This window comes from Oncorhynchus clarkii, chromosome 33 (assembly GCF_045791955.1).
Source record: "Oncorhynchus clarkii lewisi isolate Uvic-CL-2024 chromosome 33, UVic_Ocla_1.0, whole genome shotgun sequence".
NCBI classification, from domain to species: Eukaryota; Metazoa; Chordata; class Actinopteri; order Salmoniformes; family Salmonidae; genus Oncorhynchus; species Oncorhynchus clarkii.
In genome coordinates, this window is record NC_092179.1 from 37,800,977 (window position 1) to 37,819,547 (window position 18,571).

At 46.8% G+C, this 18,571-nt stretch overlaps 1 protein-coding gene across 1 annotated transcript in view; it reads right to left on the bottom strand.

Annotated features, from left to right (window-relative positions):
* Positions 1-5,392: 5,392 nt before the first annotated feature.
* Positions 5,393-18,571, bottom strand: part of LOC139393115 (LEM domain containing 3) — a 30,303-nt gene continuing 17,124 nt past the window's right edge. The window contains exons 5-11 of the mRNA XM_071141476.1: positions 18,295-18,440; positions 15,940-16,144; positions 12,307-12,485; positions 11,934-12,015; positions 10,497-10,602; positions 6,443-6,521; positions 5,393-5,577 (exon numbers count right to left, since the gene is read on the bottom strand). Coding sequence (XP_070997577.1) covers positions 5,399-5,577; positions 6,443-6,521; positions 10,497-10,602; positions 11,934-12,015; positions 12,307-12,485; positions 15,940-16,144; positions 18,295-18,440 — 976 coding nt within the window. The 3' untranslated portion in view covers positions 5,393-5,398. The remainder of the gene's footprint in view (positions 5,578-6,442; positions 6,522-10,496; positions 10,603-11,933; positions 12,016-12,306; positions 12,486-15,939; positions 16,145-18,294; positions 18,441-18,571) is intronic.

Genomic DNA, 18,571 nt, shown 5'->3' on the forward strand with positions numbered 1-18,571 from the left:
AGCATAGTGGACACAGGCACAGCTGTTGGACAGGTTCTGCACTGAGGGGGGGGTTGGGATGAGGTAGAGGACAGGCGAGGACACCTTCCATCTCCATATAGGAGAAGATATAGAGAGAGAGAAAGCTGTGGAACAATACTTCACACACACACACACCCCATTAGCAGTCTTCACTGCACAACTGATTATAAAACATACAAGTCTAATTATGTAGAGCAGTGACGAAGAAGGAAATAATCTTTAATCAGAGCCATTTTTTTAAAACATTTTTTTACAAGACAATTAAGTGACCAATTACATTAAAAACATCTGAACCTTTTAAAATGTCTGGACATTATTGGACAACTTTAGCGTCATGTGACTTGAGGGAGGGGTTGTGATAGGTCAATGTGAACGATACATTAGGAATGAAACGTGTTCTGCATATAATAATAATAATAATAATAATAGTACATATTACAAATATAAAAATGTACAATGTTGACATAAACGAGATAAAGAAACGTCATTTAAGGAGGGGAGCAGCTGGTAGTTGAAGCAGCGTCACCTTGGACCGTAGAGAAGTGCCACACAGATGGGTTTAGAAAATTCTGGAAACTTTACCCAAATTCCCCAGAAATGTCAGTTGGAAGATAACCGGAATTAAGAGGGAATAAGCAGAACACACCAAAATCCTTTTAAAACTGATTTCTGGAAAATGTGTGTTTTTTTTGTAAGCCGCACACACAGACCAAACATGTACATCCACTCACTTTATACAGTCTCATTTTATTTCTCAGGAAGAAAAACAACCTTCGGGTGCATCACTGGTATTCACCATCAGGCTGGTGACAATTATTACAAAAAAAATATTTTTTAAAAGATCACCATTACCCATGATGCACCACACAGGAAAGTACAGTCAGCAAAAAAAAAACAAACTGGCTTCCATTTTGAACGTTGTTTATTTTGTACATATTCAGCTCTGTGCAGTGGAATACAACTGTTTTAATGTAGAAAGGTCATTCTGTAAAGGGGAAGGAGAGTAAAGCAGAAAGTCTCTAAACATTTAAAAAAACTACCCATGTTTGACTACCCAAACAACAACCTGAAAGCATATTGTTGGACACACTCTGGTGGGGGGGCAGGAAAGCATATTGTTGGACACTCTGGTGGGGGGGGCAGGAAAGCATATTGTTGGACACAAACACACCTACGAAAACACCCCATTCTAGGTGTTGTCCAGAACGAAAAAAAAAAAGAACAAAACTTTCCAAGAAAACACACATTTGTAATAAAGCTCTTTCTTTCTGACCTCACGTTCCCTTCAAACAATGATTATACCACTATAGTAAACCCCAAGACATTCTCCAGTAATGCAGCGACAGCTGTTTGTTGGTGTTTGTTTTAAAGCACAAAGTTAAGGCACAACCAGGTCAATAACTGCTGCAGGGGGACAGGACTGCACCAGGTTCATTAAAACATTTTTTAATTTTATTTTTTTAAATGTGCATCATTTTGTACAACTTACAGCAAACCCCACTTTCAACTTCACACTGCACCCCCCTGCACCCCCCCCCGCCCTGCCCCCCCCCCCTGCACCCCCCCCCCCCCAACAAAATATACAAATAATCTTAATGGTGGCGATTCCTTTGATCTTGAAGCATTATGAATGTGTTGATAGTTTGACGACAACAATAAAATCCAGCTCACGTGCAAATCATTCAGGACTTTACAGTCTCCATTCAGACACAACAGGGCGGGGTGCATATCAAAACAAAATGGCACCCTATTCCCCTAAATAGTACACTACTTTGGGTTGAAAAGAGGGTGGCGTTTGGAACACGGGCCACGTGTAGCTTTGTACTCTAAAAACAATGTTTTAAATGATTGTGAATCAGCTTATTTCTGCATCAAACGTTAAAAACACTGGTTTTATTTCCGCGTTGCATCTGAAAAAACAACACACACAACGGGTTTTGCGTGTTCTCTCTCTGCATCATATCTGACACGACTATAATAATGATATTACATGAGGTCTGCGTTTAAATCAACAACAACGGCTGGATACAATTAAAGAACCACAGATAAACAAAACAAGTCTAAATGACTTTCAACATGGCAGGAGAAAAGTGTTCGTTCGCGTCCAAAAAATGAACCCTATTCCCTATGTAGTGCACTACTTTAGACCAGAACCCTATTCCCTATATAGTACACTACTATAGACCAGAGCCCTATATAGTACACTACTATAGACCAGAGCCCTATTCCTTATGTAGTACACTACTATAGACCAGAGCCCTATTCCCTATATAGTGCACTACTTTAGACCAGAGCCCTATTCCCTATATAGTGCACTACTTTAGACCAGAGCCATATTCCCCATATAGTGCACTACTATAGACCAGAGCCCTATTCCCTATATAGTACACTACTATAGACCAGGGCCCTATTCCCTATATAGTACACTACTATAGACCAGAGCCCTATTCCCTATATAGTGAACTACTATAGACCAGAGCCCTATTCCCTATATAGTGCACTACTTTAGACCAGAGCCCTATTCCCTATATAGTGCATTACTATAGACCAGAGCCCTATTCCCTATATAGTGCATTACTATAGACCAGAGCCCTATTCCCTATATAGTGCACTACTTTAGACCAGGGCCCTATAGGATTAGTGCACTTTATAGGGAATAAGGTGCCATTTTGGGGACACAGATGATTTCTCTCTCACAACAGTAGTAATAAAACAGGTTTGTATGAACGACCAATAAAGGGAATCTGGAGCTTCACATATGAAACCAGCTGAACTCTTCCTGTACACACAGGACCCATAGGGGTAGTACACACAGGACCCATAGGGGTAGTACACACAGGACCCATAGGGGTAGTACACACAGGACCCATAGGGGTAGTACACACATCCGACATGGCATCCTGATCACTTTGTAGTGCACTACTTTAGACCAGGGCCCCATAGGGGTAGTGCACTACTTTAGACCAGGGCTCATAGGGGTAGTGCACTACTTTAGACCAGGGCCCATATGGGTAGTGCACTACTTTAGACCAGGGACCCATAGGGTATTGCACTACTTTAGACCAGGGCTCATAGGGGTAGTGCACTACTTTAGACCAGGGCCCATAGGGGTAGTGCACTACTTTAGACCAGGGACCCATTGGGGTAGTGCACTACTTTAGACCAGGGCTGCTTGAGGGAGGAAATATACTTAAAATGGCCGCCAATATAGAGTTAAGACAGAAAACCAAAGAAGCCAAAAAATACAAAATGGACGACTGACTGATCGCCCACGTTATCAGCCCCCCCTCTTCTCTAAACTCCTTTCAATCGAAGACGTAGGCCCTGGGGGGGGGGGGGGTTGCACCAACACCACCTGCCAAAATCACTGTCTCGCAACAAGTTATCCTCCCAATCTCTCACAAACGCTTCCACTTCTTGGACACAGAATCTGATGCAGTCGGTATGTTAAAAGAGTATTGTAGCTAGTAGGCAGGAGAAGAGAGAGAAGGGAAAAATAAAAGAGAGCTTATGTTTTCTTTTCTTTATTAATACAGATCATTCAAAAGGACGCCACCGCCACCAGCCCAGCCATTCAACATGTATTTCCAGCCGACAGCGAAGCCCCCACTCCCACCCTTCAGTCGGCCCCCACTCCCACCCTTCAGTCGGCCCCCACTCCCACCCTTCAGTCGGCTAGGTGTTTATTCGCCTGCCTTTCCTCCGCCGGCTCGACTAAAAACTAAAGGAAAGAAAATGGAAAAAAGGGATTCCATTCTCCAGGAAATAAACATCCAGATTATTGGTATAAATTCAAAAGCTTAAATAGACTACCTTTAACCTGCACATGCAGCAATTTCAACGTATAGCCCCCCCCAACTCAACTCCTCGAAAAATCATGGGGTCAGTCTCGTTAAAAAAAGGGGGATGGAGGGAGGAGAGGATGGGGAGACAAGAGAAAGAAGTGGGGGTTGTTTCTCTCTCATATATTTTTAAATATGCCATTAGAACGAAATGGAAGTTGTGTTTCCTTGTTTAAATCCATAAAGTTTGTAATACAAAAAAAAAAAAATGTTTTAATAGTGTCGACGGGGAACCGGCGAATCACACATCTCCAGCTCAGACCACGCCCCCCTAGTCACACATCTCCAGCTCAGACCACGCCCCCCCCTAGTCTCCAATCTCTCAGCCCATTGGTTGTTCAAGTGGTCTTCCAAAGTTTTGTTTTCAAAACTCTGATTGGTCTTTACAACAAAAAACACAGCAGGACTGTCAGTCTAAAGCCTCCCACCACTCCTGTGGTCCAGACAGGTTGTGGACAACCAACAGTCAAGTCCCACTTAAGAGAAAACAAAGCCCTGTGAGTTGAGACGGTTCAACCCAGCCCTGTGAGTTGAGACGGTTCAACCCAGCCCTGTGAGTTGAGACAGACGGTTCAACCCAGCCCTGTGAGTCGAGACAGACGGTTCACCCAGCCCTGTGAGTCGAGACAGACGGTTCACCCAGCCTGTGAGTTGAGACGGTTCAACCCAGCCCTGTGAGACAGACGGTTCAAATCAGCCCTGTGAGTTGAGACAGACGGTTCAACCCAGCCCTGTGAGTCGAGACAGACGGTTCACCCAGCCTGTGAGTTGAGACGGTTCAACCCAGCCCTGTGAGTTGAGACAGATGGTTCAACCCAGCCCTGTGAGTTGAGACAGACGGTTCAACCCAGCCCTGTGAGTTGAGACAGACGGTTCAACCCAGCCCTGTGAGTTGAGACAGAAGGTTCAACCCAGCCCTGTGAGACAGACGGTTCAAATCAGCCCTGTGAGTTGAGACAGACGGTTCAACCCAGCCCTGTGAGTTGAGACAGACGGTTCAACCCAGCCCTGTGAGTTGAGACAGACGGTTCAACCCAGCCCTGTGAGTTGAGACAGACGGTTCAACCCAGCCCTGTGAGTTGAGACAGACGGTTCAACCCAGCCCTGTGAGTTGAGACAGACGGTTCAACCCAGCCCTGTGAGTCGAGACAGACGGTTCACCAAGCTGCCATCACCTCCATTAGAGGCTTGTTAAGGGGAGCCTGAAGGAAGGGGGGCTTGTGTTGAGTTGAGACCGTTACACAGGGGTAAGAAGGGGCTGTCAGGGCTGGTGTGGTGGGGTTGAGGGAGAGAGGAGGCTGGGGTAATCTACCCCCCCCCCCCCTCAGGAGAAGCCTAGAGAGTCAGTGTTAGAGCTGCTGTCAGGGCTGGTGTGGTGGTATCTGTGGGGTTGAGGGAGGGAGAGAGGAGGCTGGGGTAATCTGCACCCCACCCCCCCAGGAGAAGCCTAGAGAGTTAGCGTCAGGGCCGGTGTGGTGGTATCTGTGGGGTTGAGGGAGAGGGGAGGCTGGGGTAATCTGCCCCCCCCCCCCCCCTCAGGAGAAGCCTAGAGAGTTCGTGTTAGAGCTGCTGTCAGGGCTGGTGTGGTGACGTAATCTGGACATGGTGTTCATGTAGGTGTTTGAGGGCTTCAGGGAGGTGGTACAGCCCTGGGCCTGAGGGAAACGCTGGTGGTAACGGTCCAGACGCAGGTACTTCACCGTCACCAGCTTACCTGGGAGGGGGGGGCAGTAGGTAGGGAGGGGGGGGGGCAGTAGGTAGAGAGAGAGAGAGAGAGACGGTAGGTAGGGAGGGAGAGAGAGACGGTAGGTAGGGAGGGAGAGAGAGACGGTAGGTAGGGAGGGAGGATAGGGGGGAGAGAGACGGTAGGTAGGGAGGGAGAGAGAGACGGTAGGTAGGGAGGGAGGATAGGGGGGAGAGAGACGGTAGGTAGGGAGGGAGAGAGAGAGACGGTAGGTAGGTAGGGAGGGAGAGACGGTAGGTAGGAAGAGAGACGGTAGGGGGGGGCAGTAGGTAGGTATGGAGGGGAACGGTAGGTCGGGAGGGAGAGAGAGACGGTAGGTACGGAGGGAGAGAGAGACGGTAGGTAGGGAGGGAGGAAAGGGGGAGAGAGAGACAGTAGGTAGGGAGGGAGGAAAGGGGGAGAGAGAGACGGTAGGTAGGGAGGGGGACGGGAGGGGGGGGGCAGTAGGTAGGTAGGGAGAGAGACGGTAGGTAGGGAGGAAAGTTGGAGAGAGAGACGGTAGGTAGGGAGGGAGAGAGAGACGGTAGGTAGGGAGAGAGGATAGGGGGAGAGAGAGACGGTAGGTAGGGAGAGAGCGAGAGACAATGAAAACCAACCATGTGACTAAATCTATTAAATCCTTCCTATTTTATCCGGTATCAATGATCACAGCCCCACATGAATAGTAGTACAAAATGCTATTGGCTCAAAGTTAGCAAACAAGGGCTATTGGGCTTTGACCCAGGTGGTGAGATAAAATGGTCAACAATAAGTCAGCCAGCAGGCAACAACAAGGTTCATTAGAGGACGGAAGGACAACGAAGGACAAACAAAGACTAGTGTGTTGTGATTTTACCATCGAACCAGGAGCCATGTAGCGCCTTGAAGGCTTTCCCTGAGTGTTCTGCTGACAGACACTTCACATAGACACAGCCCTGGAGAGAGAGGAGAGAGAGGTTAACAAGCTCCTCTATCACAGGTTATAAACACAGCCACGTCAGTCTGTCTGTCGGGTGGCTCACTGCAATATTTAACCACGTGGCTGTTGGTTCCACCTGGTCACTGGATATATAACCACATGGCTGTTGGTTCCACCTGGATATATAACCGCGTGGCTGTTGGTTCTACCTGGTCACTGGATATATAACCACATGGCTGTTGGTTCCACCTGGATATATAACCGCGTGGCTGTTGGTTCTACCTGGTCACTGGATATATAACCGTGTGGCTGTTGGTTCCACCTGGTCAGTGGATATATAACCACATGGCTGTTGGTTCTACCTGGTCAGTGGATATATAACCAGATGGCTGTTGGTTCTACCTGGTCAGTGGATATATAACCATATGGCTGTTGGTTCCACCTGATCACTGGATATATAACCGTGTGGCTGTTGGTTCCACCTGGTCAGTGGATATATAACCACATGGCTGTTGGTTCTACCTGGATATATAACCAGAAGGCTGTTGGTTCTACCTGGTCAGTGGATATATTACCAGATGGCTGTTGGTTCTACATGGTCACTGGATATATAACCACGTGGCTGTTGGTTCTACATGGTCACTGGATATATAACCACGTGGCTGTTGGTTCTACATGGTCACTGGATATATAACCACGTGGCTGTTGGTTCCACCTGGTCAGTGGATATATGGCTGTTGGTTCCACCTGGTCACTGGATATATAACCACGTGGCTGTTGGTTCCACCTGGTCAGTGGATATATGGCTGTTGGTTCCACCTGGTCACTGGATATATAACCACGTGGCTGTTGGTTCCACCTGGTCAGTGGATATATAACCAGATGGCTGTTGGTTCTACCTGGTCAGTGGATATATAACCAGATGGCTGTTGGTTCCAGCTAGTCAGTGGATATATAACCAGATGGCTGTTGGTTCCACCTGGTCAGTGGATATATGGCTGTTGGTTCCACCTGGTCACTGGATATATAACCACGTGGCTGTTGGTTCCACCTGGTCAGTGGATATATGGCTGTTGGTTCCACCTGGTCACTGGATATATAACCACGTGGCTGTTGGTTCCACCTGGTCAGTGGATATATAACCAGATGGCTGTTGGTTCTACCTGGTCAGTGGATATATAACCAGATGGCTGTTGGTTCCACCTAGTCAGTGGATATATAACCAGATGGCTGTTGGTTCCACCTGGTCAGTGGATATATAACCAGATGGCTGTTGGTTCTTCCTGGTCAGTGGATATATAACCAGATGGCTGTTGGTTCTACCTGGTCAGTGGATATATAACCATGTGTTCCACCTGGTCAGTGGATATATAACCAGAAGGCTGTTGGTTCCACCTGGTCAGTGGATATATAACCAGATGGCTGTTGGTTCCACCTGGTCAGTGGATATATAACCACATGGCTGTTGGTTCTACCTGGTCAGTGGATATATAACCAGATGGCTGTTGGTTCTACCTGGTCAGTGGATATATAACCATATGGCTGTTGGTTCCACCTGATCACTGGATATATAACCGTGTGGCTGTTGGTTCCACCTGGTCAGTGGATATATAACCACATGGCTGTTGGTTCTACCTGGATATATAACCAGAAGGCTGTTGGTTCTACCTGGTCAGTGGATATATTACCAGATGGCTGTTGGTTCTACATGGTCACTGGATATATAACCACGTGGCTGTTGGTTCTACATGGTCACTGGATATATAACCACGTGGCTGTTGGTTCTACATGGTCACTGGATATATAACCACGTGGCTGTTGGTTCCACCTGGTCAGTGGATATATGGCTGTTGGTTCCACCTGGTCACTGGATATATAACCACGTGGCTGTTGGTTCCACCTGGTCAGTGGATATATGGCTGTTGGTTCCACCTGGACACTGGATATATAACCACGTGGCTGTTGGTTCCACCTGGTCAGTGGATATATAACCAGATGGCTGTTGGTTCTACCTGGTCAGTGGATATATAACCAGATGGCTGTTGGTTCCACCTGGTCAGTGGATATATAACCAGATGGCTGTTGGTTCCACCTAGTCAGTGGATATATAACCAGATGGCTGTTGGTTCCACCTGGTCAGTGGATATATGGCTGTTGGTTCCACCTGGTCACTGGATATATAACCACGTGGCTGTTGGTTCCACCTGGTCAGTGGATATATGGCTGTTGGTTCCACCTGGTCACTGGATATATAACCACGTGGCTGTTGGTTCCACCTGGTCAGTGGATATATAACCAGATGGCTGTTGGTTCTACCTGGTCAGTGGATATATAACCAGATGGCTGTTGGTTCCACCTAGTCAGTGGATATATAACCAGATGGCTGTTGGTTCCACCTGGTCAGTGGATATATAACCAGATGGCTGTTGGTTCTTCCTGGTCAGTGGATATATAACCAGATGGCTGTTGGTTCTACCTGGTCAGTGGATATATAACCATGTGTTCCACCTGGTCAGTGGATATATAACCAGAAGGCTGTTGGTTCCACCTGGTCAGTGGATATATAACCAGATGGCTGTTGGTTCCACCTGGTCAGTGGATATATAACCAGATGGCTGTTGGTTCTACCTGGTCAGTGGATATATAACCATGTGTTCCACCTGGTCAGTGGATATATAACCAGAAGGCTGTTGGTTCCACCTGGTCAGTGGATATATAACCAGATGGCTGTTGGTTCCACCTGGTCAGTGGATATATAACCACATGGCTGTTGGTTCCACCTGGTCAGTGGATATATAACCAGATGGCTGTTGGTTCCACCTGGTCAGTGGATATATAACCAGATGGCTGTTGGTTCCACCTGGTCAGTGGATATATAACCAGATGGCTGTTGGTTCTACCTGGTCAGTGGATATATAACCATGTGTTCCACCTGGTCAGTGGATATATAACCAGAAGGCTGTTGGTTCTACCTGGTCAGTGGATATATAACCAGATGGCTGTTGGTTCCACCTGGTCAGTGGATATATAACCAGATGGCTGTTGGTTCCACCTGGTCAGTGGATATATAACCAGATGGCTGTTGGTTCCACCTGGTCAGTGGATATATAACCAGATGGCTGTTGGTTCCACCTGGTCAGTGGATATATAACCAGATGGCTGTTGGTTCCACCTGGTCAGTGATATATAACCACATGGCTGTTGGTTCCACCTGGTCAGTGGATATATAACCAGATGGCTGTTGGTTCCACCTGTTCAGTGGATATATAACCAGATGGCTGTTGGTTCCACCTGGTCAGTGGATATATAACCACATGGCTGTTGGTTCCACCTGGATATATAACCAGATGGCTGCTGGTTCCACCTGGTCAGTGGATATATAACCACATGGCTGTTGGTTCCACCTGGATATATAACCAGATGGCTGTTGGTTCCACCTGGTCAGTGGATATATAACCAGATGGCTGTTGGTTCCACCTGGTCAGTGGATATATAACCATATGGCTGTTAATGTGTTAAATCAAAAACGTTAAATTTGAAATTCTTCAAGTAAGGCACCCTTTGCCTTGATAACTGACAGCTTTGCACACTCGTGGCATTCTCTCAACCAGTTTTATGAGGCAGTCACCTGGAATGCATTTCAATTAACAGGTGTGCCTTGTTCTCTTAGTGCGTTTGAGCCAATCAGTTGTATTGTGATCAGGTAGGGGTTGGTATACAGAAGATAGCACCTATTTGGTAAAAGAATAGGGAACCACTTGGAACACAGCCATTGATTGATATAACAGCTGTGACAGACAGACACCTCTCTGGAGTTCTTGTCGAACACAGCCATTGGTTGATATAACAGCTGTGACAGACACTCACCTCTCTGGAGTTCTTGTCGAACACAGCCATTGGTTGATATAACAGCTGTGACAGACAGACACCTCTCTGGAGTTCTTGTCGAACACAGCCATTGGTTGATATAACAGCTGTGACAGACACTCACCTCTCTGGAGTTCTTGTCGACAGCGATGTGGACGATACCGTCGTTGTCACAACACTTCTCCAAGATGGCCTCGTGGATGGCCAGATGCCAGTTTTCACCAACCTCCCTGTTACACACACACGTAAAGGGGTCAGATGTCATCTAGAAGTCCGAACCCACCTCTAACCTGGTAGTCAACAACACACAGGTAGGATAGGACAGTACATGTGGCACATATGGGAAAACACTTGATACAATATATATCTGAGGGAGTCTGCCGACGTCCACATCTAAGAGAGAGTCTGCCGACGTCCACATCTAAGAGAGTCTGCCGACGTCCACATCTAAGAGAGTCTGCCGACGTCCACATCTAAGAGAGTCTGCCAACGTCAACGTCTAGGTCTAAGAGAGAGTCTGCCAACGTCCACATCTAAGAGAGAGTCTGTCAACGTCCACATCTAAGAGTCTGCCGACGTCCACATCTAAGAGAGTCTGCCGACGTCCACATCTAAGAGAGTCTGCCAACGTCAACATCTAAGAGAGAGTCTGCCGACGTCAACGTCTAAGAGAGAGTCTGCCGACGTCCACATCTAAGAGAGTCTGCCGACGTCCACATCTAAGAGAGTCTGCCGACGTCCACATCTAAGAGAGTCTGCCAACGTCCACGTCCAGGTCTAAGAGAGAGTCTGCCAACGTCCACATCTAAGAGAGAGTCTGCCGACGTCCACATCTAAGAGAGAGTCTGCCAACGTCCACATCTAAGAGTCTGCCAACGTCCACATCTAAGAGAGAGTCTGCCGACGTCCACATCTAAGAGAGTCTGCCAACGTCAACGTCTAGGTCTAAGAGAGAGTCTGCCAACGTCCACATCTAAGAGAGAGTCTGCCAACGTCCACATCTAAGAGAGAGTCTGCCGACGTCCACATCTAAGAGAGTCTGCCAACGTCAACGTCTAGGTCTAAGAGAGAGTCTGCCAACGTCCACATCTAAGAGAGAGTCTGCCGACGTCCACATCTAAGAGAGAGTCTGCCAACGTCCACATCTAAGAGAGAGTCTGCCAACGTCCACATCTAAGAGAGAGTCTGCCAACGTCCACATCTAAGAGAGAGTCTGCCAACGTCCACATCTAAGAGAGTCTGCCAACGTCAACATCTAAGAGAGAGTCTGCCAACGTCAACATCTAAGAGAGAGTCTGCCGACGTCCACATCTAAGAGAGAGTCTGCCAACGTCCACATCTAAGAGAGAGTCTGCCGACGTCCACATCTAAGAGAGTCTGCCAACGTCCACATCTAAGAGAGAGTCTGCCAACGTCCACATCTAAGAGAGAGTCTGCCGATACCGACATGCAAAGAGAGCGTTTTTAGTCCCCTGACAAGTCCTTGCTCATCCCGAACCCCGACAGAACCTTAAAGACTGATGGTGAACACATTGACTTAGTAACACCCTCTGGTACTCACATGACTGGATCAAACATGTTTCTGATCTTCAGACACGGCGTTAAACTGTTGGGAGGAGAGTTCCTCCTGTCCAGAGGGAACGCTGAGAGAAGAGAGACAGACAGGAAAGAGACGTTCCATAGAGAAAAAGACAGGAAATGTGTTAGATGGACAAGAGACGGACAAGAGACGCTAGATGGACAGTATAACAGCAGGGAAGAAACATTTTCTTATTTCTGACATAAAACTACACGACCAAAAAAGTACGTGGACACCTGCTCATCGAACATCACATTTTATAACCCTGGGTATTAATAGGGAGTTGGTAGTGCCCTACGTAGGGAACAGGGTGCCATTTGGGAGCACACTAGGAATGGGGGGACGGGTTAGTTACCTTTGCCCTGCCAGACTTTGGAGGGGACGAGTGAGATCTGGTCGCAGCTCAGAGAGGGCTGGAGCCACCTCCACACCAGGAAGTCGGCTCCGCCAATCCGCTGAGACTCTGTCCTGATACGGCTCTCATTGGCTGAGAGGAAGGTCACAGCCCGGTCCCAGACCTTCTTCAGCTTCTTTCTGGAATGGTAGAATAGAAATGAACAGTCATTATGACTAGTTTGTCTCTAAATGGTAGAATGGAAACTAACATAGCTGGTCTCTAAATGGTAGAACAAACATAGCTTGTCTCTAAATGGTAGAATGGAAACAAACATAGCTGGTCTCTCTGACATGATAGGAAAACCCAGTTAAACTGAACAAGATGTGATTTTTTTCCCTGAAACGTTGCTCCTCGGGGGACTAAACAACAGAATCTGCCCTAAACACAACAAAGTAGTTTAGTTTAAGAAGCCGTGGCGGCAGGGTAGCCTAGTGGTTAGAGCGTTGGTGGTTAGAGCGTTGGTGGTTAGAGCGTTAGTGGTTAGAGCGTTGGTGTTTAGAGCGTTGGACTCGTAACCGAAAGGTTGCAGGATCAAACCCCCGAGCTGACAAGGTACAAATCTGTCGTTCTGCCCCTGAACAGGCAGTTAACCCACTGTTCCTAGGCTGTCATTGAAAATAAGAATTTGTTCTTAACTGACTTGCCTAGTTAAATAAAGGTTAAAAAAAATAAATTAAAACATTTTTAAAAGTCTGAATTTGTTTAAATGACCACAGCTTCTTAATAAAGCCCATGAGGTCCATACAGTTTAAATGACCACAGCTTCTTAATAAAGCCCATGAGGTCCATACAGTTTAGAGGCTTCAAGAAGCCATGTCCATTCCTGTAACCACTTAGCTAATAGACACAAAATCTGGAAACTTTTTTGCCTGATTCCATTTTTTATTTTTTTTCCCCCAAATTCCATTTGCTCCGTTTAGTTTTTCCAGTTTTTCCCCAGTGGTCTAAGATCACACTTTTTATTTATAGAAAAACAACAATATTGGATGTTAAGTCCAAAACAGTGCTTAAAAATCATATCAGGAGTCCATTTTTGAAGTCTGAGAAAGGTAGATTATTTTGGCGTAGTTACCCTTTAACTCACCTGTGAACCAGCCAGAGAACATCGTTTGGTCAGCGATGTTTCTGTAGAGCTCATGTGATGGCAGAGTTTGCAAAAACAAAATGGCCACCGGACTGATGCTAATAAATGCTGATATAATTCTGCCAGGAAGGTAAGAGTTCCACTTTGTAGTTCACATTTAATTGAGAAGGTTTTGTTTGTGAAAGCCTTTCCATCTACCAGAAGACTGTTGTCAGCATCGTCGCTAGCAGCTACACTTAGTGGTAGACAAACGCGCACACAGACAGGGGCATTCCTGTGCCGTTGCCTCAAAATACAAAAAATATAATAATAATAAAATCACGGTTACACGCACACAATATAATTATTGTGCATAGTCAGGTTAATATAATAGTGTGAAACGTTTTACATGCTTTGCGAGAAGGACGATTTCCCTAATAATCCCGTTTCCATGGACACATCTGAACATCAGGCTTCCTTGATGGGAACTTAAAAAATAAACGTGGAAACCAATCAGAATTGCCGTTCTACCGCAGCGACCGTGTTATTTTTCGGGGGAAGACGATCGTACTTCGGACATACAAAGTCGGTCTGTGAAACCCACTTCTGAGATGCACACGTTCAGTCGTTCCTTAACTCACTCCACTCCGCTCATAAGAGCGAGGCTTGTCGTCGTAAACGCTGCTGACACAGATCAAATTCACCGCTGGAAAGCAGATTAAAATGTCCCAAATCATTTGAAAGATTGCTCAGAAAACCGGTAGGTAATTTTTTTTTTGTTCAAAATCGGTGTAGGCTTACAGATAAGATCAAAACTTATCCTACGCCGATTACTATGAGCAGAGTTCGGTGTTTACATCACTGTTGCCACACTCGGTCTACTGCCGTAAAAATCTAGTTTAATATCGAATTATTAGTGTGCACATAAACGTACTCATTGACGCATTTTGTTCACGTCTTATGGTGAACTTGGGCAAATGTATGCATTTTCTACTGAGATCGATACATTTAGTTGATTCCCTAATAAGGTCAGGTTGATTCCCTACTGAGATCGATACATTTAGTTGATTCCCTACTGAGAACGATACATTTAGTTGATTCCCTACTGAGATCAATACATTTAGTTGATTCCCTACTGAGATCAATACATTTAGTTGATTCCCTACTGAGATCAATACATTTAGTTGATTCCCTACTGAGAACGATACATTTAGTTGATTCCCTACTGAGTTACATACATTTAGTTGATTCCCTACTAAAGTTCAATAGATTGTTGAATATTGTTGAATTCAATTTTAATGTCTGGATTCCAACTTCTCCACAACGCAGATTTTATATGGCCCTAGTGCTGGAACTGACCTGGGGTTGGACCAGGGAGTCTCTGACGTGAGGGATGGGCAGGTAGGAGGTTAGTACTGACCTGTCCTGGGGTTGGACCAGGGAGTCTCTGACGTGAGGGATGGGCAGGTAGGAGGTTAGTACTCACCTGTCCTGGGGCTGGACCAGGAAGTCTCTAACGTGAGGGATGGGCAGGTAGGTTAGTACTCACCTGTCCTGGGGTTGGACCAGGAAGTCTCTGACGTGAGGGATGGGCAGGTAGGAGGTTAGTACTGACCTGTCCTGGGGTTGGACCAGGGAGTCTCTGACGTGAGGGATAGGCAGGTAGGAGGTTAGTACTGACCTGTCCTGGGGCTGGACCAGGAAGTCTCTAACGTGAGGGATGGGCAGGTAGGAGGTTAGTACTGACCTGTCCTGGGGTTGGACCAGGGAGTCTCTGACGTGAGGGATGGGCAGGTAGGAGGTTAGTACTCACCTGTCCTGGGGCTGGACCAGGAAGTCTCTAACGTGAGGGATGGGCAGGTAGGTTAGTACTCACCTGTCCTGGGGTTGGACCAGGAAGTCTCTGACGTGAGGGATGGGCAGGTAGGAGGTTAGTACTGACCTGTCCCTGGGGTTGGACCAGGGAGTCTCTGACGTGAGGGATGGGCAGGTAGGAGGTTAGTACTCACCTGTCCTGGGGTTGGACCAGGGAATCTCTGACGTGAGGGATGGGCAGGTAGGAGGTTAGTACTGACCTGTCCTGGGGCTGAACCAGGGAGTCTCTGACGTGAGGAATGGGCAGGTAGGAGGTTAGTATTGACCTGTCCTGGGGTTGGACCAGGGAGTCTCTGACGTGAGGGATGGGCAGGTAGGTTAGTACTGACCTGTCCTGGGGTTGAACCAGGGAGTCTCTGACGTGAGGAATGGGCAGGTAGGAGGTTAGTATTGACCTGTCCTGGGGTTGGACCAGGGAGTCTCTGACGTGAGGGATGGGCAGGTAGGTTAGTACTCACCTGTCCTGGGGTTGGACCAGGGAGTCTCTGACGTGAGGGATGGGCAGGTAGGTTAGTACTCACCTGTCCTGGGGTTGGACCAGGGAGTCTCTGACGTGAGGGATAGGCAGGTAGGAGGTTCGTACTGACCTGTCCTGGGGATGGACCAGGGAGTCTCTGACGTGAGGGATAGGCAGGTAGGAGGTTAGTACTGACCTGTCCTGGGGCTGAACCAGGGAATCTCTGACGTGAGGGATGGGCAGGTAGGGCTGGAGGTCATTGTTCTCCTGACACGATGCGTTGTGGATCCTCAGAACACCTATGATTCTCTCCACCATGTCATACATCTGCCTGGTCTCATCTTCCTCTCTCCTCCAACGATACTTCATGTAGTAGAATACAGCCCACACCAGACCAATCACTAGAGAGAGAGAGAGAGGAGGTTAGATTAGATACTTCATATAGTAGAATACAGCCCACACCAGACCAATCACTAGAGAGAGAAGATTAGATTAGATACTTCATATAGTAGAATACACCTCACACCAGACCAATCACTAGAGAGAGAGAGAGAGGTTAGATTAGATACTTCATATAGTAGAATACACCTCACACCAGACCAATCACTAGAGAGAGAAGGTTAGATTAGATACTTCATATAGTAGAATACAGCCCACACCAGACCAATCACTAGAGAGAGAGAGAGGTTAGATTAGATACTTCATGTAGTAGAATACAGCCCACACCAGACCAATCACTAGAGAGAGAGAGAAGGTTAGATTAGATACTTCATATAGTAGAATACACCTCACACCAGACCAATCACTAGAGAGAGAGAGAGAGAAAGAGAGAGAGAGAGGTTAGATTAGATACTTCATATAGTAGAATACACCCCACACCAGACCAATCACTAGAGAGAGAGAAGGTTAGATTAGATACTTCATATAGTAGAATACACCTCACACCAGACCAATCACTAGAGAGAGAAGGTTAGATTAGATACTTCATATAGTAGAATACACCTCACACCAGACCAATCACTAGAGAGAGAGAGAGGTTAGATTAGATACTTCATGTAGTAGAATACAGCCCACACCAGACCAATCACTAGAGAGAGAGGTTAGATTAGATACTTCATATAGTAGAATACACCCCACACCAGACCAATCACTAGAGAGAGAGAGAAGGTTAGATTAGATACTTCATATAGTAGAATACACCTCACACCAGACCAATCACTAGAGAGAGAGAGAGAGAGATAGAGAGAGGTTAGATTAGATACTTCATATAGTAGAATACACCCCACACCAGACCAATCACTAGAGAGAGAGAAGGTTAGATTAGATACTTCATATAGTAGAATACACCTCACACCAGACCAATCACTAGAGAGAGAGAGAGAGAGAGAGAGAGATAGGTTAGATTAGATACTTCATATAGTAGAATACACCCCACACCAGACCAATCACTAGAGAGAGAGAGAGAGAGAGAGAGAGGTTAGATTAGATACTTCATATAGTAGAATACACCTCACACCAGACCAATCACTAGAGAGAGAGAGAGGTTAGATTAGATACTTCATATAGTAGAATACACCTCACACCAGACCAATCACTAGAGAGAGAGAGAGAGAGAGGTTAGATTAGATACTTCATATAGTAAAATACACCTCACACCAGACCAATCACTAGAGAGAGAGAGGTTAGATTAGATACTTCATATAGTAGAATACAGCCCACACCAGACCAATCACTAGAGAGAGAGAGAGAGGTTAGATTAGATACCTCATATAGTAAAATACACCTCACACCAGACCAATCACTAGAGAGAGAGAGGTTAGATTAGATACTTCATATAGTAGAATACACCTCACACAGGAGGCCTGTTAGGACGAGCAGCACCCTGTGGATGACTGTAAAGAGGAGGAGGCCTGTTAGGACGAGCAGCACCCTGTGGATGACTGTAAAGAGGAGGAGGCCTGTTAGGATGAGCAGCACCCTGTGGATGACTGTAAAGAGGAGATAAGACATGTCTAACCTGTTAGGATGAGCAGCACCCTGTGGATGACTGTAAAGAGGAGAGAAGACATGTCTAACCTGTTAGGATGAGCAGCACCCTGTGGATGACTGTAAAGAGGAGAGAAGACATGTCTAACCTGTTAGGATGAGCAGCACCCTGTGGATGACTGTAAAGAGGAGAGAAGACATGTCTAACCTGTTAGGATGAGCAGCACCCTGTGGATGACTGTAAAGAGGAGAGAAGACATGTCTAACCTGTTAGGATGAGCAGCACCCTGTGGATGACTGTAAAGAGGAGAGAAGACATGTCTAACCTGTTAGGATGAGCAGCACCCTGTGGATGACTGTAAAGAGGAGAGAAGAGATGTCTAACCTGTTAGGATGAGCAGCACCCTGTGGATGACTGTAAAGAGGAGAGAAGACATGTCTAACCTGTTAGGATGAGCAGCACACTGTGGATGACTGTAAAGAGGAGAGAAGACATGCCTCACCTGTTAGGATGAGCAGCACCCTGTGGATGACTGTAAAGAGGAGGAGAGAAGACATGCCTCACCTGTTAGGATGAGCAGCACCCTGTGGATGACAGTGAAAAAGGCTCTTCTGAAGCGGCAGGAGAAGGACATCTTGGGGTGGGTCGACTCCAGACGAGCCACCTCACTCACATCCGCTACTGCCTCCTCTGGGTTATCCCCGATCAGCCTGGGAGAGGAGGGGGAGGAGAGGGAGAGAAGGAGTGAGGGGGAGGAGGGAGAGGGAGAGAAGGAGTGAGGGAGAGGAGGGGGAGAAAGGAGGAAGAGAGGAGTGAGGGGGAGGAGGGCGAGAGAAGAGGA